This window comes from Verruconis gallopava, assembly GCF_000836295.1.
Source record: "Verruconis gallopava strain CBS 43764 unplaced genomic scaffold supercont1.35, whole genome shotgun sequence".
Taxonomy (NCBI): Eukaryota; Fungi; Ascomycota; class Dothideomycetes; order Venturiales; family Sympoventuriaceae; genus Verruconis; species Verruconis gallopava.
In genome coordinates, this window is record NW_015622171.1 from 84,328 (window position 1) to 112,060 (window position 27,733).

At 50.9% G+C, this 27,733-nt stretch overlaps 8 protein-coding genes across 8 annotated transcripts; 5 read left to right on the forward strand and 3 right to left on the reverse strand.

Annotated features, from left to right (window-relative positions):
* Positions 1–1,794: 1,794 nt before the first annotated feature.
* On the forward strand, positions 1,795–2,601 carry PV09_07976 (uncharacterized protein; the record flags this gene model as incomplete). Its single annotated transcript, XM_016361816.1, has 4 exons — positions 1,795–1,825; positions 1,903–2,046; positions 2,219–2,352; positions 2,408–2,601. 4 exons carry the CDS (start codon positions 1,795–1,797, stop codon positions 2,435–2,437), a joined length of 339 nt encoding a protein of 112 aa, XP_016210320.1. The 3' UTR covers positions 2,438–2,601.
* Positions 2,602–2,849: 248 nt separating this feature from the next.
* PV09_07977 (uncharacterized protein) lies at positions 2,850–4,022 on the reverse strand (the record flags this gene model as incomplete). The annotated part of the gene is made up of 3 exons (XM_016361817.1): positions 2,850–3,730; positions 3,797–3,871; positions 3,941–4,022. The coding sequence occupies 3 exons, from the start codon at positions 4,020–4,022 to the stop codon at positions 2,850–2,852; spliced, it is 1,038 nt and encodes a 345-aa protein (XP_016210321.1).
* A 1,755-nt stretch (positions 4,023–5,777) lies between these two features.
* Positions 5,778–8,006, forward strand: PV09_07978 (uncharacterized protein). Its single transcript, XM_016361818.1, has 2 exons — positions 5,778–6,396; positions 6,448–8,006. Exons 1-2 carry the CDS (start codon positions 5,934–5,936, stop codon positions 7,959–7,961), a joined length of 1,977 nt encoding a protein of 658 aa, XP_016210322.1. The 5' UTR covers positions 5,778–5,933; the 3' UTR covers positions 7,962–8,006.
* Positions 7,979–13,879, reverse strand: PV09_07979 (uncharacterized protein). Its single transcript, XM_016361819.1, has 2 exons — positions 8,142–13,879; positions 7,979–8,083 (listed from the first exon to the last, which is right to left on the reverse strand). Exons 1-2 carry the CDS (start codon positions 13,676–13,678, stop codon positions 8,056–8,058), a joined length of 5,565 nt encoding a protein of 1,854 aa, XP_016210323.1. The 5' UTR covers positions 13,679–13,879; the 3' UTR covers positions 7,979–8,055.
* Positions 13,880–16,344: 2,465 nt separating this feature from the next.
* PV09_07980 (uncharacterized protein) lies at positions 16,345–17,612 on the forward strand. Its single transcript, XM_016361820.1, has 2 exons — positions 16,345–16,890; positions 16,964–17,612. The coding sequence occupies exons 1-2, from the start codon at positions 16,524–16,526 to the stop codon at positions 17,329–17,331; spliced, it is 735 nt and encodes a 244-aa protein (XP_016210324.1). The 5' UTR covers positions 16,345–16,523; the 3' UTR covers positions 17,332–17,612.
* On the reverse strand, positions 17,366–18,901 carry PV09_07981 (V-type proton ATPase subunit D). Its single transcript, XM_016361821.1, has 4 exons — positions 18,724–18,901; positions 18,480–18,603; positions 18,006–18,393; positions 17,366–17,934 (listed from the first exon to the last, which is right to left on the reverse strand). The coding sequence occupies exons 1-4, from the start codon at positions 18,736–18,738 to the stop codon at positions 17,676–17,678; spliced, it is 786 nt and encodes a 261-aa protein (XP_016210325.1). The 5' UTR covers positions 18,739–18,901; the 3' UTR covers positions 17,366–17,675.
* Positions 18,902–19,055: 154 nt separating this feature from the next.
* On the forward strand, positions 19,056–22,579 carry PV09_07982 (pre-mRNA-splicing factor syf1). Its single transcript, XM_016361822.1, has 2 exons — positions 19,056–21,512; positions 21,566–22,579. The coding sequence occupies exons 1-2, from the start codon at positions 19,153–19,155 to the stop codon at positions 21,804–21,806; spliced, it is 2,601 nt and encodes an 866-aa protein (XP_016210326.1). The 5' UTR covers positions 19,056–19,152; the 3' UTR covers positions 21,807–22,579.
* A 1,553-nt stretch (positions 22,580–24,132) lies between these two features.
* Positions 24,133–27,056, forward strand: PV09_07983 (uncharacterized protein). The gene is made up of 2 exons (XM_016361823.1): positions 24,133–24,415; positions 24,743–27,056. Exon 2 carries the CDS (start codon positions 24,818–24,820, stop codon positions 26,423–26,425), a length of 1,608 nt encoding a protein of 535 aa, XP_016210327.1. The 5' UTR covers positions 24,133–24,415; positions 24,743–24,817; the 3' UTR covers positions 26,426–27,056.
* The last annotated feature ends 677 nt before the right edge of the window (positions 27,057–27,733 follow it).

Below are 27,733 nucleotides of genomic sequence, written 5' to 3' on the forward strand. Positions count from 1 at the left end.
GACTATAGAAAAGGTGAGCAGAAGCTGCAAGCAGGCATGAGGTTCTTGTTGGGGATGGCAAGGGTGGCATGTGGATGTTGTCGACTTTACGCGCGCGAAGAGAATGGCGATCAGCAAGGCATTGTTCCAACTGACATTTGACGCATGACGTCGTGCATTAAGCAAGGCTGTGCTATCTTAGATGTCGAAGTCCTTTGCGAACAACAACCATCAAGTCTTCGGTCTTCTAGACGTTTATCATACAGAGTCGGATCAATGAATATCGTAATTTTCTGTTTCAGCCGTGAAAAAGAGGATAAAAGTGATTGACTGGCGCTCGTCATGAATTATCTACATCCCTTCGTGAGCCGTCGACTGTGGAGACCTGAGACCAAACGGAATGCTACTTTCGACGTCTTTCCAGTGCCCTTTCTCACCTATGAGGAAAGTATAGCATAAATCCCGCAAATAATATTCCCGTCTGAGGTAGCTCCGCGCTCGTTCTTGTGCCGATTCTCCTTTCGGGCGCCATTGTCCGCAATCCGCGCATCGAACGTGTGTTGGAGCCCCTCCCCTTGACTGAAGGCAGCAAGTAGCTCCAGCAACATCGATGACACAGTAGTCGCTATCGCGGTAAGTGTACGGTGGATGAGGGATATATAAAAATCACTCAGAGCTGATCTCCGGTTTATGGGGATCAACCCTTAGCCAGGTCTGCTAACATCGCTTCTTTTCGAGCTTAGCACACCAACCCAGCGGAATGGCTCTACCACAACCGAGTATGTTCAAACGCAAATGCAGCTTTGCACTGCCTCCTCACGAGTAGTCACTGATAGAGCAATGCTTGAATCGTGGTCCTGATCGTGCAATCCCATGCTTATTGGGAATGGCGCCGTGACTGGTGCTTGCCGGCAGTCTGCGGCATAGGACGATGGCGACTCCATATTCGCTTCTTGCGTATAGCTTGGAAAATCGATACACCCCGTTGCTATCAGCTACTAAAATCAAGCTCTGTTACCAAGTGCTGCAGCTCTGCAAAGTCCCTCGGGGAACCTAAAAGGCTCCGGGTAACGCTGTGATTCTCGAACGGCCTATGGACGGACTGCACGGAAAGGGATTACGCAAGCCAGTCCCGGAATCAAAGCCAAATTGTTTGGCCATTCGTAGTTCTGGACAGTGGAAAAATCGAGAAGGACGGCTGTTTGCACATGCATTTCATCAGCCAAGTAGAGGGGTTGCCCTGCGGCTTGCCCCAGCATCGAATCCCTGCACGTTCAAGCTCATCGCGGTGTACCAGTACTGACCGCGCTGAAGTCTTGGTTGTCCGAACAGCCACTCTTGGACAGAACATTGGCGTATTTGAGGCTATGCTCGCAACCAAGAAAACAAAGCCAGCATGTGCATGAGATCATCTACAATTTCCCAATCAGCATAATGACCCACGGCCACAGTTGATCGATTGGGCAAGACTTCTGCGCCGAGGAACAATGCCAGGATGAGACACGCTCTTAGCTATACGCATTTCCATTTGCCTCACTGGTAGTCGTAGAGGAAGCAGCATGACAAGACGCCGCCGAGGAATCCGTGGACCAAGACGTCTAGGCGACTCTGATAAGCTGCTTGTGACTGCCAACCATCATGAAGTGCATTCCCTCAAATCTTCTGCTTTCTTAAGGTCAGCAATCAATTCCTCATTCAGTCGTGACTACGTCGAAGCAGGCACGTAATTTGTCCATATCATCGAGTCCTAACAGAAGTCCTGGCCTTGCGAGTGCGTCCCTCGTCGATCTCCCTTGCATCCGGGAACCCGTAGATATGGCGAGTGCTTCTAATAATACTACAATAAGTATGCGAGGTCTGCTTCCGGGTCAGCTTAAGGCTGACTCAAACATCATGATCATTGATACTGATGCTTCTCCCCAGCTTTGACCACTCCAGAGCCTGTGGCATCCAGTAGCGCCAGTACCGAAAAGAGACTCGATGCCGACGACGTTCCTGTCAGGGACACCAATACACTCTCGCCGCCGAGTTCCCCAAGCAACGACAGACGTCTGAGCAGGGAATGGGGTAAGTGGGGTTTTTTTTGACGGTGGAAACATTTCGAGCTCAAACGATACGTCCAGCCCTGCCTCGCTCTCGCGCAATTATGCGTAGGAGCTTCTTACGAATGCTACACAGACAGTCTTATTTGTGGCCTTTTGCCTTTTTGTGCCGGCTTCTTGCTGATACTGGAGATTAGACGCGTCCAAGGTTCCGCCCTCGCAGTTCCAGAAGCGCAAGGGTAGCATATTCGCAACGCCGGGTGGAAAGGACGGACATGTGCAGAAGGTCAAGGACAGGGACAAGGCGTTCCATGAGAAGCTGAAAGAAAAGGTTTAATGCCTTGCGTTATATTGAGACCTAGCAGTGCTAACTATTTGACTGCTAGGCCTTTAACATTCTGGGCAAGAAGATCTAGAATATTTCTTGAAGATTTCTCATGCTGATAGTATAGCGCGGACGATATGATATGCGCACACGATGGATGATGCTGGTGCAATATGAAGCTGCCAATAACATAATTTATGCATGCCTAATGTTCGGTGACACATTTATGGGCTGGGCTAGGGTGGTGCAAGATAGGTTTGTATGTGATGTGAAAAACTGTAGCAGCTCTTCTTTTTCATTATTGTTTCTGTCCTTCTTAACTTATTTTCTGCATTAGTATAATGTCTTTCCGTTTTTAACCCGAAAACACCGTAGCAGTGGCTAAGGTATCGAAGTGAATTCTGAGCTTGAAGAGAATTTGATTCGGACGCAACCAACACCCGAAATGAGTCGAGGAGTGCCACCAAGAATAATTCTGATGCTTTTACTGTGATTAAAAGTGCTCAAGCATTGACCGAAGAAGCCTGGCAGTGTGCAATGATCTTCTTGTCAAATACTTGTTTTGCCGAGCCAACGTAGTAATTCGGCACGGCGAAATTGTCAAGACACCCTTTCTTATAACCCTTGCACACGAATTGGCGGAATTGCGCGCTGTTACTGATGCTCCACAAGCTCTCGGCGAAAATCTCCGCACCGTGTATGAAATAATGATCGCGAATCTCCTTGACACTGGGCAGTGACTTGTTGAGGAATTGACAAACTGTCGCGTCAAAGAGGGTTGCGTTGAGGTCAAGACCAGTCACTGCGGGAAGGATGTCATATTCGCCTCCGATGAAGTTGCTACAGAAGTAATTGACGTCCTCCTCCTTCTGGAACAAAGCTACGAATTGCCAGGCCAGAAGAGACGTTGCAGCATCGTGCACGACGACTGCTGCTGTGGGCGGGACGTCATTCGTTCCCACGTCAGGTGAAGGTGCACTCACAAATCCTGCATAACCACACACAGTAGGGACGACCACATTGGCAGGACCGAAGAAAATCCCAGTCAGAGCCGGATTGATGGTATTGCAAAGCGTGAGCCAGTTTTCTGGAGAGCTGATCACGGCGGCACTCAGCTCAGACAGAAAGAGGTTGCCAACGTAGCCTATCAAGTTACTCAGTATGTTGAGTCGATCGTTGGCAATGTCGCAATTGGCACGATTGCATAACGGGAGCTTTATTGCGTCAACCGAGAGACCTGTCTTCGCGAGCTTGAACGCGATGGCATCGAAGTTCTCGCACACGGCTGGAAGCTTGGGAAGTGTGCCGATGAGGCCGCTCAGTTGCCATCCGAGAACGTAGGACTCATTGCTAGCTGAGTACGAGACTGGTTGTGGAAGATATCCTGATGCAAGGTCAAATTTCAGTTATACTGCTCGTGCACAATTGTCATATCGTCGGATGCACCTACGAGACACGGGATCAGAGTTGAGCTTGAGGGGCCCAGTAATGGTACAGCTTGCATTTGTCGCTCTGGATAGAACAGCTGAGAGAATATTTAGCTGATGAGTTGAGTGCTAATAAAGAGAACCCCAAGAGATGCCTTTGCTTGTACCTTTGCTTGCTTCTTGAGCGGCCACAATAGCACTTGTCGTAAGGACCAGGCTCCGAAGCCAAGACATGTTGAAGTTGGGCATGATGATTTGCACGATGTTGTCAGTGGAAGGAAGCAGAGGTCTTGGAGAATCGGGCTCTAATATAACCTCTGCAGTCAGTTCTTAAACCGCAAGAGCTACCTCACTAATGCATGAAAGTGCGACTTTGGAACATTTCTTCTCCCGATACTTACATCCCGATGTCAACTATCGTCCACCATCTATATTTTCGCTCTGCACGCTCGGCGTTCCTGTTCTGCGAACAGGAAGTATTGAGTGTAACACTCCAACATCAAGCTTCGCCGCTCTGAAACCTTGAAAAGCAAATCACAGCCTCGCCAACTTCGTCGCACCGCATATGCAGGCTCTGCAGCTGCCGAGCACCAGTAAAATAGACCAAGGAATCTCTGCTCATAGGCATTTGCTCAAGAGAGGATGATGATGTTAGATAAGCGTGATGAGTTGGATTCGTCGAGGGCGTTGATACTACGCGACTCGAAGGACTCAATCCAGCATTATTGCTTATGCCATCCATTTGGTGTCCAAAAAGCTCGCAGGATATGGCGTGAAGGATTGCAGATCTAGTCTATTGCTTTGCTTATGAAAACACCTCCTGCATGCAGATGCTTATTTCACCAACCCAAGAGTTCCTCAAATTCGAAGCCTTCGTGCAACCACTGAGCCTGCAGAAGGAAGGATACCGATACTCGTGGACGCTCCATTCACCACGCTTGCCAAATAAGCATACGAGCGTTGACTTGCGCGTTCGTGGCACCCTGCACGAGCTCTTCTCTCCTCTTTGTACCCCACAATATATTGACGAACTCCCGGCTGCCGACCGTTCGTTTCTGTGGGGATGAATGGATAAGTACCTGACCTACTTGCAAAGAGTGGCCACGGAAAGACTTTCACGCTGTCTTCGAGGTGCTACTTAAAATCCTTGTACTGAATTCACTCATCCATACCTTTATTTTCACCTCACTTGGGAAAACAGGGAAAATGACCTTGGTCCAGACTTGTAGAAGATCTTTTGTGATGATGAGAGACACGATCATGAAATTCGAAGTTTCCAGGCTCAAGGAGTTGTGCTGTCATTCAGGCGGCAGGTTCTCTTTTGTGACATGGGTGTGCTTTGTAGATTAGGTGCTGAGGATGGACGGTCTAATCTCTCAACGGAGAAGGACCAACGACGACGGGGCTTCACACATTTGAGTCTAGTCGCAATCTCAGTGGCATGTTCTTCCACGCCACACTTCTATCTCTTTACTGTCTATCAGGCATAGAACAACGGCTTGAAACAGGTATTTAGCCCTGGTTTCCTGGGTCAAAGATTCAATCACATTATGGCTCTCAAGATATGGTACTTGAGACAGATTTTCTTACATGAGACAGAGCATCGGCAAAAATGGATACATATCAAAAGCACGAGAAGGGTCTTGATATTTTTCATCCTGTGTTGCCGTTAATGAAGAGAACTCAACTCAGCTGATATTCTCACTTGGAAAATTCACTAACGGCATGGTGATTATGGTAAGCCTCATAAAGACATTTTATGTCCAATCGTGTACAATCTAAGGTAGGCCATAAGCCACCGTCTAACGTGAAGTGTTCATAACCTTGCAAAAAAGCAAGGCTGGCCCCCAACTGTGACGAGGCTGTAGGCGATATCGAGCTATAAATGCCAAGTTGCAGAACACGAGCTTCTGATGACGGCAATCTTGGCATGAAACAACAAGCAAGTTTTAGCGACTCAAGAAGCGCACCTGCATGTGGCCTTACGCACCTCAGCCTCGAGAGGAACGTTCTGGCCACTGTTCTTTCAGCCCCCATCGCCTTTCAAATGCAAGCTAAAATTACGGTCAGCCATGGCCTGCGAGAATGTGCACAACTAAATGCAGAGCATCTGTGATTCCTTCCTTCAAACCGGACGGACGATACTGACAAAAAGCAGTCATGGATCACACTTTTGGAGCCGAGCTTGCGCGTGCCCTTGGGGTCAAGGTTATCATTCCAGCCTGCGGAGATATCACGTTAATGGAAAAGGGAATAGAAGTCCTTCCACACTATAGAAATTCGGGCTCAGATACGGAAAGCGAGACGGAAGATCTGTACCTCCCAGGAGCAAATCCTTTTGTGGGAATGGTGTATAGGCCACTAAAGGCTGAAGAATTCCGGCTGCTTGTCCTCAATCCAGGCTTTTCCGATGAGCCCATAGAATGCTTTCTTGAGCATTATCCGGTTAACGGATCCAAGCCGTTCAAAGCTCTCTCCTACGTATGGGGTACAGCTATGCACAATGAACCGATTCGTGTTGATGGCTTCGAATTCAGCGTGACCGAGAATCTTTATGCATTTTTAAAGGAGTTCCGAAAGGAGTACGATGCAGAGATCCTTTGGATTGATGCAATTTGCATAGGTAATGATGGTATGTCTCGAGTAAAACACGGCAAAGTGACAACATGACCAGATCAACAAAACATCCCGGAGCGCAATGCTCAAATCAGACAGATGAAGAGAGTCTATGAAGGTGCAGACTCTGTTGTAATCTGGCTTGGCAACGAAGTTTCGACTACAAAGGAGGCTTTTGAGCACTTGAGCCACATATACGATTCATTCTGGCTACAAACAGTCGTTAAGCACAACAGGCCCGGAGCTCAACTGTCCGCCATTACTTCAGAGCAGGTTTCTCTACTTTTTGCTGGCCCGTCTGGATCGGCCCGTGCCTGGGACGGAATCGAGGATATATTCAAGCGGCCGTGGTGGTCTCGCATCTGGGTGTACCAGGAAGCTACAGCACCAGCCAAAAATGGCAGCGTTGTAATATGTGGGCGTCACACCATCGAATTTACGAAGATATTGACTGTTAACAAGATTGTTCGCAATATGATCTCCCGCTTTGAAGGTCTTGACCGCTTGGAACAATGCAACAGTCTGAATGCAGTTTACATGCACATATACTCTGAGCTTCGACGCGCCTACCATGAAACTGGGACAACTTTGTACCTTAGACTTGAAGATCTGATTTCGGTGCTTCGTGGATTCGATGCTACCAATCCGAGGGACAAACTCTACGCTCTTATACCAACTTCTGTCGATGGCGATGAACTTATAGACGTGAACTACGAGCTTCCCGTTGATGAGGTTTACACTAACGCGGCTCTCTCGATCATTCAGAAGCACCATAGTCTTGATATACTTGGGCATTGCACGATGTCGGAGACAGGATCTTTGGAGAATCTGCCGTCCTGGGTTCCAAACTGGACATCCAAATCCGGCCCGATACCATTCTTCAAACGGAGTCTCGTAAGTCAAAAGACGAGCGAAGAAGCAGCCTCAGGTCGCGACGTGATCGGCAAGCTGTTCAACGCTTCGGGCGATACTCGGGCTCAGACTTCTATTGACAGATATTCAAACATATTATCGGTCGAAGGGTTCATCTTCGACAAAGTCGAACTCGTCTCTCCATCTACAGGAAATTCACACGACAGTTCCGCGATTGCCGTAGATTGGATCGAATGGTTGGACACTTTGTCTTGTACTCCAGATGCTCATCAGGCACTGCGAAAAGCGCTCCCACGAGTGCTGGTCGCAGATACGTACAGGTTTAGCGTCGATGTAGGCATGCGAGGATGCATCCAGCCGTCGCTTGCTGGCAAAGTTGGAAATGAGAGCCTTTTGAAGATTAATGCAATAGAACCAGATGACATCCACGAAAGCGTCACCGGTCCACATCCAGCAAGCTTCCGTCGCAAACTGATCGTGACGGAGCAGGGCTATTTAGGTCTCACTGCAGAACAGGTCGAAAAGAATGATGTCGTTGCCATCTGTTGTGGTGGGCAGCTTCCATTGGTTCTGCGTGCAACTTCGAACCATTACACGCTGATTGGAGAGGCGTATATCCACGGCATCATGGACGGAGAAGCTATGACGCGATACAAGATGAATGGAAATGCGTCATTTCAGATTATCAAAATTAGGTAAACCGCGACAAAAATTGCCCCGCATGTTCCTGATGTACGTTAAACCACACATCTATCATAATCTTCAACAATTTTCCGCCATCTCAGGCCATCGATTAATCTGTTCCGCTCACAGAATGGTTTCTTTGTGAGACCACGTTAGTTCAAGTACTTGTAGGCTTCGTTGATCATCTACACTTACTCATCAAGGTCGTAGCCCGCGTTGACTAGAAACTTCCTAATCTCATCACTTTTACTGCCCAATGCTTGGGAAAGAGGTGTCATTCTAACTCCGTCTATATTTGTACCGCTTTTGGGCTTGTGTTGTGCAAGCATAGCTAGTATCGCCATGTTTTGGCTACGAACTGCATAATGAAGAGCTGTCCATCCAGTGCCGTCCACGGCCCCGGGATCTGCACCCAGGCTTATCAAACGACTGACAAGCGACTCTCTGTTATGTTTTACCGCAATGTGCAGAACTGTATCCCCATTTGTACGGCGATCTAGAATTGAAGCACCTGCACGTATGAGTCGTTCAAACACAGTCCAGTTCGAACGCCGGATCGCGAGATGGATTGGCTTGTCGCCGTTTCGTGCTGGAATCGAATGGTCTCCTCCATGTCTGACTATCATGTCAACGACCAGCCCTCCCGTTTCCCCTACATCTCTGATACTATGCAGTGGCGTAAACCCAGCGTAATCCTGCGCCGAAGGACAGGCGTCGTTCTGAAGCAGCAGCTCGACTATTTCCGGAAATACCCAAGTTGCAGTAGCCGCATGGAGAGGCGTCAGGCCTCTTCCGTTACGAATGTTTACTGACGCGCCGAAACGGATCAATAGTTGAACCAAAGCGGTAACGCCAGTGCTGACAGCAAAGTGTAAAGCCGTGTCTCCAGAAGATGTTCGCGAATTCACTCTTGCTCCAGTCTTCAGTAGCTCTTCTGCTATGAGTTCTTTTTCTCTGCTCTGGTAGTTGACTGTCAAAGTCCTTTCGCCGCGATGTGCTGAAGCTATGTGCAATGCATTGCGCCCTGAGGAATCTAGCATATTGATATCGGCGCCAGCTTCAAGCAAAGAGCTAACAATTTCGGACTGCTCTTTGGCGATAGCTTCGTGAAGGAGGTATGTCCCATTTAAAGTTCTCGTGCCTGCGCGAGCTCCCTTTTCCAAAGCCAGCCTGGTCATCTCGATGTTGCCAGCTTCGCATGCAGCAATCAAAATCTTATCCCACTGTTCACGCGATTCCTTCGTTTCCTCAAAGAAACTCGTGATTGATCGAAGCGTCGCTGCTGAGGTAGTGCCTTCGCAAGCGCCCAAGAGCTTTAAATACGCTGCGGTTGTATATAAATTCTGTGGTATGTGGTTGATAAAGGCTTTGACTACCTCATGGTTGTCACAACAGACGGCAACCGCAAGAGGAGTCAGTCCTTCGAGGTTTTCCACACCAAGGTCTGCTCCGTATTGGACAAGAACAGAAACGCAGTCAATCCATCGCCGTGTTGGTGGCAACGCTGCTGTTTCTCTAGCCTTCTTCGCTCTCTTACAATTGCACAAGAAGTGGTCAGTAAGTTTTTGGATCGAGGAAGCCATGTTCGCGCGTGCCACACAGTGCAAAGGTGTGTTTCCAGCACACTGTTTTTCGGAAGCATCTGCACCTCGCTGCAATAGCTTCCTGATGATCGAAGTCTCCCCAGCGGAAGCGGCTACATGTAGTGGAGTATCTCCGTTAAACGCCTTCGGAGATATCTGAGCCCCCTGCTGTAGTAGAAAGTCGGCAACATCATCATGTCCACTACAAGCAGCACTATGAAGCGGTGTCCAAAGCTCGTCAATGGGCCCCCAATCATGAGGTCGGTTGCTGGACTCGCCACGACTGTCATCTACTACATACTTTTCGCCATGAAAACTGTAAGCTAGGTCGATTGGTGCCCCATGACTGATAAGTTCCCTGACAATGCTCATTTGTCCCTTAAACGCGGCAAGGTGAAGAGCACTACCCCCACGATGAGAGATCACGGAGGTATTGATACCATGGTCTAATAATTCTTTCACCAGTTCTAGGTCGTTATCAAGCACCGCATAGTGCAGCGCTGTCTCTCCACGAGCATTCGAGCTGTTCGTGCATGCGCCATGGCTGAGCAGAAGCCTTACAACTGCAGCCCACTTCGTAACGCCAAGGTCACTTTCGGCTACTTCTATGACAATAGAATCGTCATGGTCGAAAAGATCACCTCGAGAATCCCGTCCCAGCAAGACCTTCAAGACGTCAACATTGCAGGCTCGAGCGGCAATGCCAACGGCAGATTTCTTGTCTTCTGTTAATTTATGCATATCTGCTCCATGACTTAGAAGCATAGAGACTATCCCTGCTGTTCCTCTTGCTGCTGCGATATGCAACGGGCCAGAACCCTTCTCATCTGTGAAGTTTGGATCGAACCCGCGACTTAGGAGACGCTCTAAAGTTTCTTCTGCGTTTTCTGATACAGCGTCCGAAATCAAGCGTTTCTCGAATCCCTTCCTCTCTTCAGGGTCAACGCCGTCAAAGAGGCGTTCGAGCATAAAATCCAGAACATCTGGTGATTTGCCGGAGATAGCAGTCGCTGCGATTTCTAACTTTGTCACATTCGGTAGGTCATCGGGAATGTGTGACAGAAGAAATTCCACGACTTCTGATCGACGTTCCCACATTGCTGCCTCAATTGCAGTCCTCTCGAGTCGCCGTGATGCGGTTTCGCTAACCTTTTTCATTCTCCATGGATTAGCTCCGTGGTCTAGTAGTAATCTGAGAATTTGAAGATGGCCGTAGCGAGCTGCGTCGTGAACAGCTGGATGAATTCCTTCGTTGTTGACACGGCACGGATCAACTCCATTACGAATCAAGTACTCAACGAGAGTCAGCGAGCCTGAGGACACCGCGTTCTCCAACAGAGATTCGTGACACAGTGTGGACGATGACAAATCGAAGCCACGCTCAACAATCAGCCGCACAAAATCTTCATGACCCTGTCGAGCCGCGTCATTCAATACTCCTGGTGTGAGAATACTAGCACCGTGATCAAGAAGAACAGATGCTGCGTTGACACTGTTTTTCCTTGCAGCAACTAGGATCGGTGGCTCTGGCCGGTCGCCTGCGGATAGGCCATTTGCTGTCAACCCACACCAGAGCAAAAGAGCAACCATGACTTCATCATCTCTTTCTACTGCCATGTGAACTAATCCCATACCTACCGAGTTGCGATAATGTATCGAAGCACCATATCGATAAAGAAGTTGCACCGTACTAGTAAAACCAGCAGTAACAGCAACTGAAATGGCAGACTCTCGGTTGGAAGACTTGAAGTTGATGTTGTACATTCGAGTGCGCAACAGCTTCTCAAGAATATCGTTCAGACCGAGTCGAGCCGCCTTTATCAACGGTGTCTCGTCGTCAACGACGACTACATGATACTTATCTTTCCACATCGGATTTCGTTCTTCAACCCAACTTGCTGGCTGCTGGTATAATTTGTTGAAGTAGATGACTGCATGTTGAACTAACCTCTCGTCCCCACTTTCCAGGTAATGAGCAACCCAAAACCGCTGTGCATAGCGTTTGAACGGCACTAAAGCCTTGTTGGATGGGTTCCTCAAATCGACCTGATTACTCTCAAGAGAATCATTTCTTGATAACAGCTTAAGGCATGTAGCTGCTATCCGGTAATGCATATTTGGAAAGATTTGATCTGCTGCCTCTTGAGGCAGAGACCACTTCCACCAGACGTCAGATAGTTGGATCTCCTTCGTATCCTCCTGAATCCGGATCCATCCATGGCACATTTCAAGCAGGGAAATCCCATTGTCCCACTTCTCATCAAAGACAGCATCTGATGTGACAGAAGGAGGCTGATCGTTGGTACCATTCCTGCTCAAATCTCCTGGTTCTGGATCTCGAAGAGTCTGGAATCTTGCATCCGATCCCTGGATTAATATCGAACGATTATGGTCTAGAGGATAATCCGTGGTTACGGCTTGTACAAGTTCATGAAGTGTTAGCTGCTCTTTCGTATATATTACCCAGCCCAAAAGTCTTAAAGAGAACTCTCTAAGCGTGGGGTCTCGCTTCCAAGCCTGAAACGAACTATTTTCACTGGCCTTTGGGGACAGTGGGAAAGGCAGGGGCTCGCACGTAGTGGCGTTGATGGAAGGGAATCCTATCGGCGGGCCGTTACAAAATCCTAATGAAGGGGGTATGTACCCTACAATAGGGGCTGCGGGCGGTGGAAATGCACGAGTTAAATGGGAAAAATCAGCTGTAGGACCATGAACAGGTGGAAAGCTATTCGGAGCGGGCGACGCATCTTGAAGAAAATTGGCGGGAGGACCTGGTGGCGGTGGGATGCCCAAAGATTGAAACGATGAGGACCTGATGGGAAAAGGAATGGCGGATGACTGTGCAACTAGAGACGCACTTGGCGCAGGCCACTCGTAAAAGGAAGAATCTACGGTCAAATCGAGAAATTCGTGCGGGCCATCTGACGGAGACCCATTTGGTATAGGCAATGTTGACGACGGTTGTTCATCGTCAGGAGATGGTGCTGACTGCGTCTCGGCAAATGATGAAGTACTGTCCGATGTGGAGAGGCGTCGTGGATGGGGAGGTCGCCCAGCTTGTGCATTTGTTTGAGGCAGCGGGTGTTGTCCACGTGGTGAAGGCGAACGTGTCGAGAGGGACGATATACCTTGCGGACAATGCGATGAAGACCTCGAAGAACGGCGTGCCAAAGATTGGGACAGCGTATCCGAATCCAAATCATCGTTAAGGCGATCTAGATGATTTACGTCTGAAGTCAGATGGCGTGCTGAATCCGCTAGAAGGGCATTAACGTGAAGTCGCCGACTCTTGCGCCTTCGAAGCTCTTTGTCCACCTTCAAGAGCGCCACGGGAAACATTCCACCGGAGTCTCTCACAATGTCGTCCACGATTCTGGAAGCCTCTCCACTCTCGAAATCCAATTCATTTTTGCTCGGATGATGTTCGAGCCTCTGCCAAACACAAGCTCTGATATCCTCGTCTTTTGCTCTGATCAACATCATCTCTTCTTCTGCAAAGGCATCAACAAGGTCATCATGACAACAGCATCCTTCCGGTAAATCTCCGTGAGTACAATTCGTAAGAAGGACCAGGGCTCCATTGTTGCTCATCCACTTCAATTTCGAGAGAAGGATGGGCTTCTCACCGGGACTTATGGCACCAAGGCAATCTACACAGATCACAACTTTTTCGAAGCTCTCGCACAATGTCAAAAGCAGCCGTGTCGCTTCGTCGATTCCGATGTTCTCTTCGTTTGGAGCAAGGGTTTTGTATAGCTTCAAGAGATAAGCTGGAACCTCTTTGCTTTGCTCTGCCAACTGTTTGCATATGGTGGAGATCAGCGTCAAGGCAGAGTACTGAGATTGTTCGAATCCCTCGTCATCACAGTAAATGTAAGAAACTGCGGACTTCGAATCTGTGAAGGTCTTGCGGAAATGATCGACGATGACTGAGAAAAGCGTCGTTAATCCAGAACCTGGAAGTCCATGACACCAGAGCATTCGGCGCTGTCCTTGTCCCAAAGCCCATTTTGAGATCTCTGGAGTTTGGAGGATCCATTCCGACGTCTCTTTGATTCGCTTACTCAAAGTCTTCATAAGCTCCTTTTCCATGTCCAGATCTGAGAGCCATGATAATATCGCTTCCCGTTCTTCGTCGAGGCTGCTCATGATGAAATCGCTCTCACCTGTTCCTGGCGTTGCGGAACGGTCGGCTAGACTAGAAGATTCAGCCTGGTCTTGGACTTTGTGTTTACTCTTCTTCTCATCCTGGTGGAACTCGAAGCCAGGTCCGTGGAAAATCGAAGCCTTTCATGAAAAGGTATTCTTTACTGCTACTGATGAGGCGATATCACGCTTATAAGAATAGTATTCACTCCCGAGCAATGATAAATATGATTGAGGCGCTTGCTATTTCGGGGGCCGTTTTGTGAGCAAAGCCATCTCGCATCGATATCGTCTCCGATGCATCTAGGCCCAACGGAAACCCCGCTTGGACTTTAAAGCCACAGGCGCTGATCTGCCATGGCTGTTCAGCTCCAAGACTTGCGAAAGAGGGGACTGATCAATTGGCAGGTGTAGCCGGGAACGTTTGTGTGCTTGGTACTTGGCGTGCTGAGCTGCTACGTTCTTTCTGGTGTGCTTGTCTTATGTACGCGGCGTTTACCGTGCCAGATGAGCAAATAGAATGAAATGAAAAGCTCGAACCCTGGAAATTACTTTTACCATTGATTTTGGTGTTCATAGTGGCGATCACGACATCTAGAGATCGATGGTCACTCAGTCCTGTCTGAGCTTTAGCCTCGCTTAAATAGCATTCCGCTAACGTGATGCGTGAAAGTAGTCGATTAGGACTTTCATGCCTATCTCAACTTAGAGCAGAAAAGGTGTGAATTGTAATTCTTCGGGGCATTACTGATTTCACTATTCGACCAAGACATAGTACAATTTTGCCATCATTTCCTCCTTTTGCATGTCAACAGTTATCTACACTCAATACATCAAGTTGCTATCAATACAGAATCTATACCGAGAGCGTAAAGCATTGTGAAGAGATGTACGTTCCACCTGTCACCAGATGCGAAACCATAGCAAGGGACAATGTGATGAATTAGGGCTCCACGTCTGTCTGCACATGAAGATGTCGCTATTGAAGGATAGTATTCGCCTTGAAGTGACTCCAAAAGCAAAAAGCCAGAAAAATTTTCTTACGACTCGCGCCCCAGGTTTAGTCTTGACCTGTGTATAATCAGGATGGTAGCTTTCAACAAACTTGTCACTGCACCCTAATACTGAATCAAGGTCATGGAATTGGAATTGAATTTTTTTGAATTACACAATATCCTTATGACGAACTATATATGGAATAACGTCCGATGGTTCCCCGAATGACAACGCGAATGTGTACCGCAACAGGATCGGTTCAATTGTTCATAGTGCAGAAGCCCTGCATACTCAAGTCATGGTGTCAAGTCTACGAGCAAAGGAGTTCTAAGCATGGAAGCTGTTAGCATGTTTGAACACATCAATAATCCTGAATCGATGTAGGAATAACAATGATAATCATACATCCAAGGAAGACTTCAAGGCTCACTGCACGTCTGAAGTAGGTTCGAAGGCGACGGCTAGCGGAAACTGCGAATTTGGAAAGGTTTGAATCCTTTGAAGAGAATGTGCAAAGATAAAAAAAGTGCATACTTACAATCAGTTCAGCTACAAGAGCACGGATTGGAGATAATGAAGTCCATCAGCCACTGCTCACAAACCTCTGACAGCCCACGGACAGTAGGTGACCAAGTTGTGATGCGACGATGTGGACTTAGAAAAAAAAGTTTGTATGAGATCAAACATCCGGGTGCATGCAGAAATTTAAATACTAGTTTGCTTAGTAAGCACGTGATATCCCTGAGGCATCAAGGTCGTCTACATACCGTTACGAGAATGTTCTCTAGCCCAGAGCGGAACTGGACAAACTACGAGGTGTGCGAAGATTGAGCCGAACTAAACGACAGTCAGGATGAATAAGGCTCTGAAATGAAACAAAAAGGGAAAAACCAAGAGCATGGACTGACTCCTCTCTTCTTGATGATCGTTGCATGCTTCTGGAGCCTCGCTCCTGCTGCTCTCTTCGATGGATCGCTATCCGTTCTCAAAGGATCCTGTCTTCAGTGGCTCCGTTTCTACAGCAGCTGACATTTAGGACTCATCTTAGTGGGACCTTAGTGTAGTAGGCTATCTGCTAGTTGGCCATACTTCAATTATGTGTCTAAGCTCTGCCTGTGGCAGTTACTCCAACAATCTGTTGCTTTACTGGAATGTTTGCTTGCTTTATGCGTCAAAGTGAATTGAAATCGTGTATACAATATGTGTGATACCTGCCCATTTTTCTTGTGTGTATAACGAATGAGCGTTCGTGATTTGGTTACGTGTGGATTTTAATCAAAGGAGAAAAGAACATGTTTCTAAAGAGGGTGCAACATTTCACAAGATGAAAGAGAATTCGGCTACACATGTTCGTGCTCAATCTATTCATGATTTCTTTCTGGTTGTACGCAATGGCTTGGAGGAGTATTGGAAAGGTGGACGTTCACTAACCCTATTTCACATCTTGCATGGTTACTCTCGCGATTACTCTTGCCACAAAATGAGAAGAAGTTGTACATGATCAGGCAAGATGGAATCTGCAGGTCGTAATACTCTTCAAATAACATTAATATAGAGGAGTTACGTTCAAACATACTTATGTCTGCACGGAAGCGCTACAGAGGTGATGTAAACGGACTTACAACATATGTGCACGGACCATTGCCTGTCGGGACTTGCGTTCGCATTTGAAGCGAAGCCAGCCTGCGCAATTCTTCTTCGACACAAGCAACACACGTCTATTGCCATTATCTTCCCCTTCGTTGCCACGGCGGGACGTTGAACAATAGATCCCACGTTGCTCTTTTCAGCTCTGCAAGCAACTATCGAACGCGTTGGCGACACTGGTGCGTCGTCTCTCAAACCGGAGGCCATGGAGTATTCGCAGCTTCCTTCCTGCACCGTCCATCTTCGGCGCGTCGACCCGGAGCGCCTCAACAACGATGATCAAATCGCGCGGCAGATAAAGCGCCTGCGCACGCTGTGCGAACTCATGGGCCTCGAGCCTTTGGACATAAACGTCAAACGCAGCCTCAAGCGCAAGGGCCAGGCCTTCATCACCTTTGGGAGCGCGGCCGACGCGGTGAAAGCGCAGAGCCTGCTTCAGGGATTCCAAATGGTGAAGAATGGTAGAAGAATGGAGGCTGAGATCGCACGGTCCGCTTCGGACGTGCTGGTCAAAAAATACTGCACCGAAGCGGAGCTAGAGGAGCACATCAAGAGGAGAAAAGCCGACAAAGGTACGTTCGACGGCTCTCCATGCCTCACGCTGTATGATCTGTCTCACTGTGCTAATACGGACGGCGAATTCAGACCGCAAACGCGCCCTCGAAGCCCCGTCGGCAACCCAAAAACGCCCCGGCGACATTTCTGGCCCCTCACGACCGTCCAAGACCGCGAAACTTTCAAAAGCCAGCGTCATACCGGACGAATACCTACCGCCCAACAACACTCTCTTCGTGCGCGAGGTGCCGGAAGACTACACCAAGGAGATGCTGGAGGCGCTGTTTGGGCGGTACCCCGGCTTCAAGGAGGTGCGTACGATCCCACTGCCGCAGTACAAGGGCTGTGCGTTCGTGGAGTACGAGGCGAACGAGGGTGCTATTCAGGCAAGGGAGGCGCTCAACGGACGAACGATAGGCGAAAATACCTTGAAGGTCACGTACCAGAAGGCGGGATGAAAGTGAATATTCTTCGGGCTGTGCACAGTCTATGCTGTAAAAGTCGTTGCATGATCCTCGGCGTTATGGGCATATGAACGGATTGCTCTAGGAGAAAGCGTACAGGGCTTGACGGTGCCGTTGCCCCTTTTCGCGGGCACTCGTCTCTCAGTGCAATGCTGAGACTGAGAAGTTCCCTCAATTATATACCATAAGGCGCTATGCCGTTATGAAAAGCATAGAGCTCGGGCATTTGCATGCCCAAACCATCCGTACCAATCCAAATAAGCGCTCAGGACAAATCTTATCTCCTTTCCGTATGTACACAATACCCTCTTCGCTGGCGTGCGCGCAGCTTCCGTTGCCTAGAAGATGACATCCTCGTTATCTTCGTCCCCAAGTAGATCTTTAGTCTCTGAAGCGCCGTCCACGGCCTTTTTCGCTGTATCGCCATCGGCGTTCTCCTTGTCCTCTTCATTTCGCGCTGCTTCAGCTGCCTTGGCGTCTCTCTCCTTGGCGCCTTTGACCTTCTTCAGCCGGTAGAATTCCTCTCTATCCAGCTCGTCGAGTTCTGAGTTGATGTACTTGATCGTGTTCTCCGTGCGCGGTATGATGACGTGCTCACTGCCCATTCGTGTCAGCATGCATTCGATACAACTCTCTGAAAAGAAGCTAGCAAGCGCGAAAGAACGTACATAGCATTCACACGCCGGTTGACCACCTTGATGACCTCATCGAGGATCACAAAGGCAGTCTGCAGACTCGCCAGCTCGACCAGCGTCTCCACGGCTCGAGAGTATGTCTCTCTACACCGCGCGACCTGCATGCCGCCCTTGCCCAAGCCAGTGAGCTGGAAGTCGCTGGCCCCTTCATGCTGGTAGCTCTCGAACTGGGGGAGGAACACGCCGCTGACGTTCTCCTGTTTGGTCCGCACGCGAAACTTGGCCGTCTTCACGGACTCTGCGATTTGGTACGGCAGGTTCGAGGTTCCCAGAGCGTAGGTGACTTCGGCAAGGGAGAAGGCCGCGATTTGCATGACGCGACCCATCTTGCGCTTGGCTTCGTCGATGCGCCTGGTTATCTCTGTGGTTTTTGAGCAGCGTCTTAGCTTGGGATTCCCTTCCATCATTTGCAGGGTTGAAGATCCGCGCTGAGCGGGTATTTCGTACCTCGAAATCGCTTAGTGAGGGCCTCTGATTTCCTCTTCAGCAGGTCGTGGCCTTGCTGGGCGCCCTTAAGCTTGCTCTTCATCTGTCCCAGCGCCTGCCGCGTGGGAAACACGGCTTCTCTGTTCTGCATTGCTTCACGGTCAGCTTTGCCCCTGCTGCTTGCTCTTGGAACGACTATCAGTCAAGCCTTGCCGTGTACATAGCTTCGACGTCACTGGCGTAGGCAGATGGGAAAGATACTCACACCGGTGCCCGACATGATGCTCACGGGATGTGCAAGTCACTTATCGGGGCTTGAGAGAATAACAAGCCGGGGCGTAGATGTCGCTGGAGAGCAGGCAAGACTTGCGTAGGTAACGGCAGCAGGAGAGAGATGTCTCGCGGGGCTTTTGCAGGTACGCTGTCGCTGCTTCAAGGCGAGCTCGCCCATGCACGATACGCACAGCGGCTCGTCCGCCCAAGGCTCAGGCTCAGAGCGCCGCCAGCCAATCACCGCCGTCTCCGGTCCGTGCACCCTGAAAAGCCCTCGTAACTTTTCTCTAACACTGTGCTCCTCTCCGTTGCCGCGCTTGTCTCCTTCGCACTCCGTCCTACCGCCAACGCAGCGCCAACGCACTCCTCCCTCCCTCGCAGGGATACAGGGCGCGATACGGGTTCATCGTCGCTCTGGGCGATGTCTGCAGATGTGCTTCCACATCGACAGCCGAGTAATGTGCTGCGACCGCATGCCAACGCGAAGGTAGCACCTCCGTCTCTGTCTTCGCCGTCACTCTCCCTTGCCGCTGCAAAAATGGCTCCCTCTCTTCACCCTGCAGCATCTGCATCGTCGCGTCCAGACATGTACCTCATCGCCGAGCACGACGTCGTTTACGAGCAGGAGCTCATCAAGAACCCGTACAACTTGAGAGCCTGGCTCGACTACGCAAATTTCAAACGGGCAAACGGGTCGCTGCTCGAGCAGGCCTTCGTACTCGAGCGCGCATGCACCCTTCTTCCTCGCTCGTACAAGCTATGGAAGATGTACCTTGAGCTCCGCACACGTCATCTCAAGGACAGGAACGCCGCCAAGTACGCGGACGAGTTTCGCAAGGTGAATGCCTTGTTCGAGCGTGCACTTGTGTTGCTCAACAAGATGCCTAGGATCTGGGAGATGTACCTTCAGTTCTTGATGCAGCAGCCTCTTGTGACACTTACGAGGCGCACGTTTGACCGAGCTTTGCGCGCGTTGCCCATTACCCAACATGCGCGGATCTGGGCGTTGTACATACCATTCGCAAAGTTGGTTGGTGGCGAGACGGCATTGAAGATATGGAAGCGATACATGCAATTTGCGCCAGATAGGGTGGAGGAATACATATCTCTGCTGGTCGACGAGAAGCAATACACGGAGGCCGTCAAGCAGTACATTAACGTACTGAACAATCCGCGTTTTGTTAGCAGAGAGGCAAAGGGACCTTTCCAGTTCTGGATTGAGATGCTGGAGTTGATGATCGATCATGCGCGGGAAGTGGTCACTGGCGATGACGTGGGAATAGATGTTGAGCGAATCGTCCGCAGCGGCATAGCGCGCTTCCCGGACCAGAGAGGCATTCTATGGGTGAGTCTGGCACGGTACTGGATCAATAAAGGAGATCCGGAGCGGGCGCGAGATATTTTTGAGGAAGGCATCACCACGGTGATGACGGTCCGCGACTTCACGGTTGTTTTTGATGCGTATGCCGAGACTGAAGAAGCTGTTATCGGATATAAGATGGACGAAGCAGCTGCGCGATCGGACAAGGGAGTGGTCGATGAGGAGGCCGACTTGGACCTAGATATTCGCATGATGCGATTCGAACAGCTTATGGATCGGCGGCCGTTCTTGGTCAATGATGTGCTGCTGAGGCAGAACCCAAACAACGTCGTCGAATGGGAGAAACGTGTCGGTCTTTGGGGGGACAACAAGAAGGAAGTTGTCCAGACATACGCGGATGCCATTGCTGCCATTAACCCAAAACGTGCCGTTGGCCAATTCCACGAGCTATGGACCAACTACGCAAAGTTCTACGAGAAGGGTGGAGACTTGCAAACTGCGCGCCTCATCATGGAGAAAGCAGTCAAAGTCCCGTTCAAGTCAGTTGCAGAACTGGCTGAGATGTGGTGTGCGTGGGCGGAGATGGAGTTACGCAACGAAAACTTCGAAAAAGCGGTCGACATCATGGCTAAAGCTACACAGGCTCCGAAGCGCTCCACAGTTGACTACTTTGATGAGACCTTGTCACCCCAGCAGCGCGTTCACAAGTCGTGGAAACTTTGGTCCTTCTACGTCGACCTCGTGGAGAGCGTAGGCACGCTCGAAGAGACACGCAAAATTTATGAGCGCATCTTTGAGCTGCGCATCGCGACGCCGCAAACGGTGGTGAACTACGCAAACCTACTGGAGGAAAATGGGTATTTTGAGGAGTCTTTCAAGATCTATGAGCGTGGCCTAGACCTGTTCTCTTATCCCGTTGCCTTCGAGTTGTGGAACCTGTATCTTCAGAAAGCCGTTGATCGAAGATTGAGCATGGAGCGCCTGCGCGATTTGTTTGAGCAGGCTGTCGAAGGATGCCCACCTAAGTTTGCAAAGGTGCTATATCTCATGTATGGAGCTCTGGAAGAAGAGCGTGGGCTGGCGAGACACGCAATGCGCATCTACGAGCGGGCCACTCGCGCCGTAAGCGACGAAGATCGGGCGGACATGTTCAACTACTACATCACCAAGTCAGCGTCAAACTTTGGGCTTACGTCCACACGCCCTATATATGAGAGAGCAATTGCGACGCTTCCTGACAATGAAGCTAGAGAGATGTGCGTCAAATTCGCAGAGATGGAACGCAGGTTGGGCGAGATCGACAGGGCTCGGGCAATCTGGGCGCACGCAAGCCAATTTGCCGATCCGAGAGTTGAGCCTGGCTTCTGGAAGAAGTGGGAGGAGTTTGAAGTTGGCCACGGTAACGAAGATACATTCAAGGAAATGCTTCGTGTCAAGCGATCGGTTGTCTTGTTGTTCAAGTACGTTTCTTCGCTGTCATCCCTCTTTGGACCCACTGCTAATGTTGAAACAGCACGGACGTCAATTTCATTGCGACACAGGCGCTGGCGAAGAGCAAAGAAATTGCCAACGGCACCGCCACGTCCGACTCTGAGAAGGCAGACGCAATGGCTGCGCTGGAACGGCAGGCCAACGCACCAACTGGCTTCGTCGCCGCTTCAACGGGCCCCGTTGGTGGACAGAAGAGTAATCCACCGGCTGTCGAGAGCGGCCAGAAAAATGATGACGAGATCGATCTAGGAGATGATCTGTAGCCTCCAGTGTGAGGTATGGCCGATATGGTCAGCAATGGAACGCATGTTCGAGTTCAGCTGAGGAATAAAAAGTATCGGATATCGCTGCTCGTCGTGCTGATTGATTTATTAGACGTTGTTGGAACCACACTTTTCCAAAGAGCAAAGGAAAGGCACAGGGAAGGAGCACTCTTTGCACAGACGTCGCTTTCGGCGCTATGGTGGTACGCGAGGCCAAAGTTTCATAAACAGGATGATTGCGAAGCTCTGGAGATCTTATTGTCAGGACGTTCATGGATCGATCCTGGAATACAAATGAGCAGTGGAGTGGTGGACACGAGGCCAACAGACATCAGGAAGCACTCGGCTCAGTCAATTTTCTTTTTCGTATGTACAACACTTTTGCTTAACGTCACGATCCAAGTGGAATAACGAGCGACCGGGGCGGATGGAGGCTAGCATTTGCGCAATCTGCATGCACTAAACGGCGTTTTTTGAGAACGACAGACATGGGGGGCCGTTGTTCGGCAAGAAATCACCCAAGATCCAAAATGGAGAGATATTCCAACAAAGCTTCTTGTCTCTTGAAGTTCTTCTGCTCGCACAAAGACGTACCGCCTGCACAAAGTTTGGGAGGTTCGTGGATGTTGCTAAATGTTCGATCTGATGTGTACCTAGTATTATTTTCCCCCTTGCCTCATACACATTTGTCAGGAACACGTGTTGTTTTTGGCCACTGCAGTGAAGCACAAATAGAAAAAAAAATCGAAAAAAATGGAATAAGTTAAATGCACATCGACGCAAGACGTAACTGGTACTTTTGCTACAGGAAAGTAGAAACGAGAGTGCAGCTTTGAGCTGAAGTCGAGGATGTCCAGCCGCCGCTACGACATCAAAGTACGTGCCTTCTCTGCTCGTTCTGTTGTAGCCGCAAGCCACGACGACATTGAAACCTCTGTCTTTTTGGGGGACAGTATACACTCGGGATACGAACGATGAGCTGCGGGTGTCTCGCGCGACGCTGGCATCGTATGCCTACAAGAAGAAGGAGGAGCAGGAGAAGGCGTGAAAGGAAAATTTTCGATCTCGTCTGCTATAATGGTGGGGTTTAAGTTGCTGCGAAAGCGCAAGCGATTCCTGACGAGGAAGTACTTGCGACACGAGATCAGAGATCTCCAAATAGCGTCGGTGCAGTATATCGCGCGTGTTTAGGGATTAGCTCTTCGTCGCGTACGCTTCGTTGGGTTGGCAAGGCCATCGTTGTTGCTCGCTGCACGGCTAGACGTGACGCCGTTTGTTGTGGTCCGGCTGTTCGGACAGGCCGAGTAGCGGCAAGAGGATCTTCTCGTCATCATCCTCATCGCCCTCCTCGATGTTCTCGTCGTTCGTGGCCTCGTCCGCAGCCACTCGATGTATCATTTCTCACGTGACTGATGAGATCCCGTTAACCTACTGGGTTGTTCCAAGCGTGTCACATACTACGGGTACAGCTGCTGCTGGTGCTACACAAGTGGTCTGGCATCGCCATAACAGGAGAATAGAGACGACGACGTATGGCGCTACTGGTGGGATCCTGCCAGGATTCCCAAGCGGATGCTCGCTATCACGTCGGAAGAATAGAGTCGCTGTCGCACAGCGAGGAAGTGCCCGCATCATGTTGACGGTAAAGCTGGTGAGCCAGTGCGTGGATCAAAGCAGAAAGGGCAGGACTCCTGGCTACTGTAATGTCGCCTCTCGTGCTGGTCTCGATCCTGAAGGTGATGCAGGCTTTCGCGGGGGCGTCTTGGAAATCGGAGACGTGCAGTCCGGGTCGGCACGGCGCCAACAACGGGGTTAGGCCTCGCACCAGCGCGATCCGGCTGCCGCGCCGTCGCAGGCTAGCAGGACGTCCAGGACATCGCATCTGATCGGTGATGTCAGCGGCCAAAAACCACACCGGCGACGAGCTCTCGGCGGCCCTGTGCGGGGCGAGGCAACTCGAAGCCTCGCCGGCGTCGTGTTTCAGCGCGTCGCGCGCCCGAAACGAGGTCAGATGCAGTCTCGGCGGCTGGCCAGGTGCAAAGGCGAAGACCAAGACGGCGCCCAAGAGCGGGTGGGCAAGCGAGCACAGCCAGCGCGCGGCGCCTCGGCGGCGTCTTGGCCCGCGCCAGTCGCGACAGGTTGTGCCGCTGTGACCTTGCACGGCCGAGCGCAGGAAGCAAAGGGGACGCTGGGGGTTGATCGTCCGCACGGCGCTGGACCTGCGTCGCCCGCGTTCGCGCCGATGAAGTCATCGGAGCCAATGGCAGGTGCTCGCACAGGTGACTTGAACGCGCGCCCGCCCCAGTGCTCTTGCCTCTTGCCAAACCACCGTCCGGTGCAGGTTGGGAAGTCGCCGGCCGCGCTCTGGACGTGCCTTCCGCAGCTGCACTTCACCTTCCGTGTCCTCTGCTTCGTCCTCTTCGCGTCCTTCATCGCCTTTGTCTCGCCGCCCGTGAGGCGATTTTTGCTTTCTCTTCTGCTGCCTTCTTCCTACGCTTATCCTTTCTGCGGCTGTCCGGCGCCCCTGTCGTTTTCCTAGGTGTGGAAATATCTTTCTACTTTCAGCCTCCCTGCATACGAGCCCGTTGCATTCGTCATCCTTTAAGAAGGTCGGTACCGCTCCTCCATACTCCCAGGTGCACAAGCTGCACCGCCCACCTGGCCTCTCTCGTGTCCGTTCAGCCGTAGGATTTCTTCTGCATTGGGTGCCGGGCGCACACAAACCCACAGGACGAAAGACGGTCACTTGGGCGAGACGTTTCCGCATCACATGCGTGCATTTGCCCAGCCGTCTCGTTTCAAGTCTTCAACATCGTTTCCCTACCCGCCCAGTCCTTCCCCGTGAGGATTCGCTTTGCCGCTTTGTCATGCTGTGCGGCAAACAATTGACTGCCTAAAGAGTTTTCACAAAGCTTACTTTCATTTCTGCATCCTAGATCCTGCCATAAACTTGAGTGACTGGTCAACACGTCCTGAGGAATAGAGCATCGCGAAACGAATAGAGGAGCCCAATGGCACCGCCGTCTTGTACCTGGGCGCTCTCCACTCTTGCCCTGGCAATCTACTGTGGGTTATCCGCCGCAGAACCCGGCGTGGTCAGTCTAAAGTTCTCCAAGCGCGAGATCACCAACCCTGAGGACTACGCGCTGAAACTACGGCGACGAGCAAGCACGGCGCAGGCCACCATCTATAACGCCGAAGGCAATGTTCTCTATCTTGTCAACACCACCGTGGGCACCCCGCCCCAGGACCTCGCCCTGCAGCTGGACACGGGCAGCAGCGACATTTGGATCCCATCGGCGTCGTCATTGATATGTACAAGCGCAAGTAACCGCTGCTCTAACGGCGCATACAACAGCTCTGCGTCTTCCACATTTGAAGACGTGCTACGGAACAAATTCTCCATCTCGTACGTGGACGGCACTCAAATTGGGGGCGATTACATCAACGAGACGTTCGGCATCGCCGGCGTCACCATCAAGCAGATGACCATGGGCCTGGCCGATCAGGCGCAGGAGCCCAATGCCGACGACACTACCCCTTTTCAAGGTATTGTGGGAGTCGGCTTCGACGCCGGCGAGGCTATTGTGGCTCAGACAGACGGCCAGTATGGTTATCCAAATGTAATCTCGCAGATGAAGCTGCAGGGGATAATTAGCACGCGTGCGTATAGTCTGTGGCTCAACGACCTCGAGTCGCCCGAGGGCAATATCCTGTTTGGTGGCATTGATAACGACAAGTTCGAGGGCGATCTCACTATCCTGCCTCTGCAGTCGGACTCGCAGACCGGTGCAATCGACTCTTTCACCGTCACCTTCGCCGGGCTCAACATCACTGGTGCTGGCGGCAAAACCGTTTACACTGCTCAGACAACCACTCCTGTCATCCTTGATTCTGGCACTACCTTGACCTACCTGCCGGACGACATCGCCAACGCTATTGCGCAAGGCGTTGGCGCGGTCAACAATTATGATTACGGAGTCGTCGTACCCTGTGATCTCGCCTCAACCGCTGGCCAATTCCTCTTCCAGTTTGGCAACACGGACAACGGTCCGATCATCAAGGCCGAGATCTCGCAGTTCGTACTGCCATTCCCCTCCGACATTGTCTCACCCAAGTTTCGGAATGGCAAGACAGCCTGCCGCTGGGGCATCCAGGGCTCGGGTCAAGACCCCAACTTGTTCGGTGACACGTTTCTGCGATCCGCCTATGTCGTCTACAACATCGACGGCAACCAGGTCGGTATCGCGCAGACTACCTTCAACTCCACTTCCCAGGACATCAAGCAGATCACTGCCGTTAGCTCCCTTCCTGGTGCAAGCTCCACTGCATCCGGCAGCGCGCAACAGACTCGCACTGGTCCTATCTACAACACAGACGGCTTCGGTGGCGTCTTGGGTGGTGCATCCACCGCCGTTGCAACTGCAGGAACGGGAACCTTCGACCTGGGCACCGCATCCTCGACTGGGTCTAGCGGCTCGTCGACATCCTCGTCAAGCTCAACCAAAGGCGCCGCCTCGACTGTGCACCCTCCGTCGACGCCGTTTGTGGGTGCCATCGCTGCAGGCGTCTCTGTCCTGTTTGCTCTCGTCGGGGGGTCCATGCTCATCCTCTTGTAGAACACCCCCTCCAGACCTGAGGTCAGAAGGGCAAAAATCTGGAAAAGGAAATTCAGAAAATGCAGGAACAAAAGCATGGAATAATGAACCGGTTATGATGGGCATAGCTAGCGTTTTTTTACATCTTATCCCCTCAATGTTTCGGCTTCGACTGCTGGACCTGCATCACGTAATGACAAATACGTTTCATGATCTTTCTTTGCCCCCCTTTATTTTAAGAAAAAAAGAATATGATTCAAGGCCCGCCTTATATTGGCGTTCATCGCCAGTCTTCTTTGAACGTTCTGCTTTAAGACAATCTGCATATAGGGGTGGGGGTCTGCGGCTCGAACTCGAGCTCTAGCTCGAGTATGTAAACCGATATGGCGGTTAGGAATCCGGTCACAAGGGCACGTAAGGCTGATTCAAATGTCCTTTGTGATGGAGCTTCAGTTCTGCTCAATAACATACAACGCGGATCCTGTAATGGGGAATCCTTTAGCATGACAAGAAGACAAGGAAAAAGAGCATGCCCGAGCAAGATAAGAAGCGCTTTGGCGCATTTGTCTAAGGGGGATCCTGCAGAGGTCTCATTATACGCGGATGACGGTGGCCCTAATGAAATCACCTATATTGACTGTGATGCTCGTTTTCCGTCCACATATCTCTTGCATTACCAAGGCCGTGCACACAGATCCACGTTCCGCGGACAGAAACCTTGTCAAATCAGCAGCGAGACGTATGCGATCATGCAAACGCATGGGAAAACGACGGATGCCCGCAAGGAACAGCCCGCACCCTGAAATTGCTGCACGCCGCTACCGCCGAGCCCGCTCGCGATGTAGTCTCCTACGCCAGGCGTGCCCGTCGGCGCCGCCAGCGTTGAGCTCTGATCATTCACGATGGCGATGGTGCCACCGTTGCCGTTCAAGGCAAGACTGACGGTTGTGGGGCCCGATGATCCGCTCAGCGTGACGGCAGCGCCGACACTCAACGTCTGTCCGGAAATCACGAACGCGGTTTCCCTGTTCGCGGTGAAGGTCTGCGTGCCCACGACGACGAGCGGTGTTGGAGCAGGTGCAGATGTAGGCGCGGACACCTGAACAGGCGCTGGTGCGGGCGCAGGCACGGGCGCCAGGTCGGTCGGGTCCGCATTCTGGGCCAGGCTGCTCTTCTGTTCAGGTGTGGTCTTAGCTGGGGGAGTTGGCTGCTCGGGAGCAGCTGCCGGTGCCGGCGTAGTGTTCGAGTCGGAGTCCTCCTCCGACGTCAAGGTTTCTGTAAGGTATTTGACCGTTGAGAGTGCAGACACGCCGCACACGCCCTCGCCAG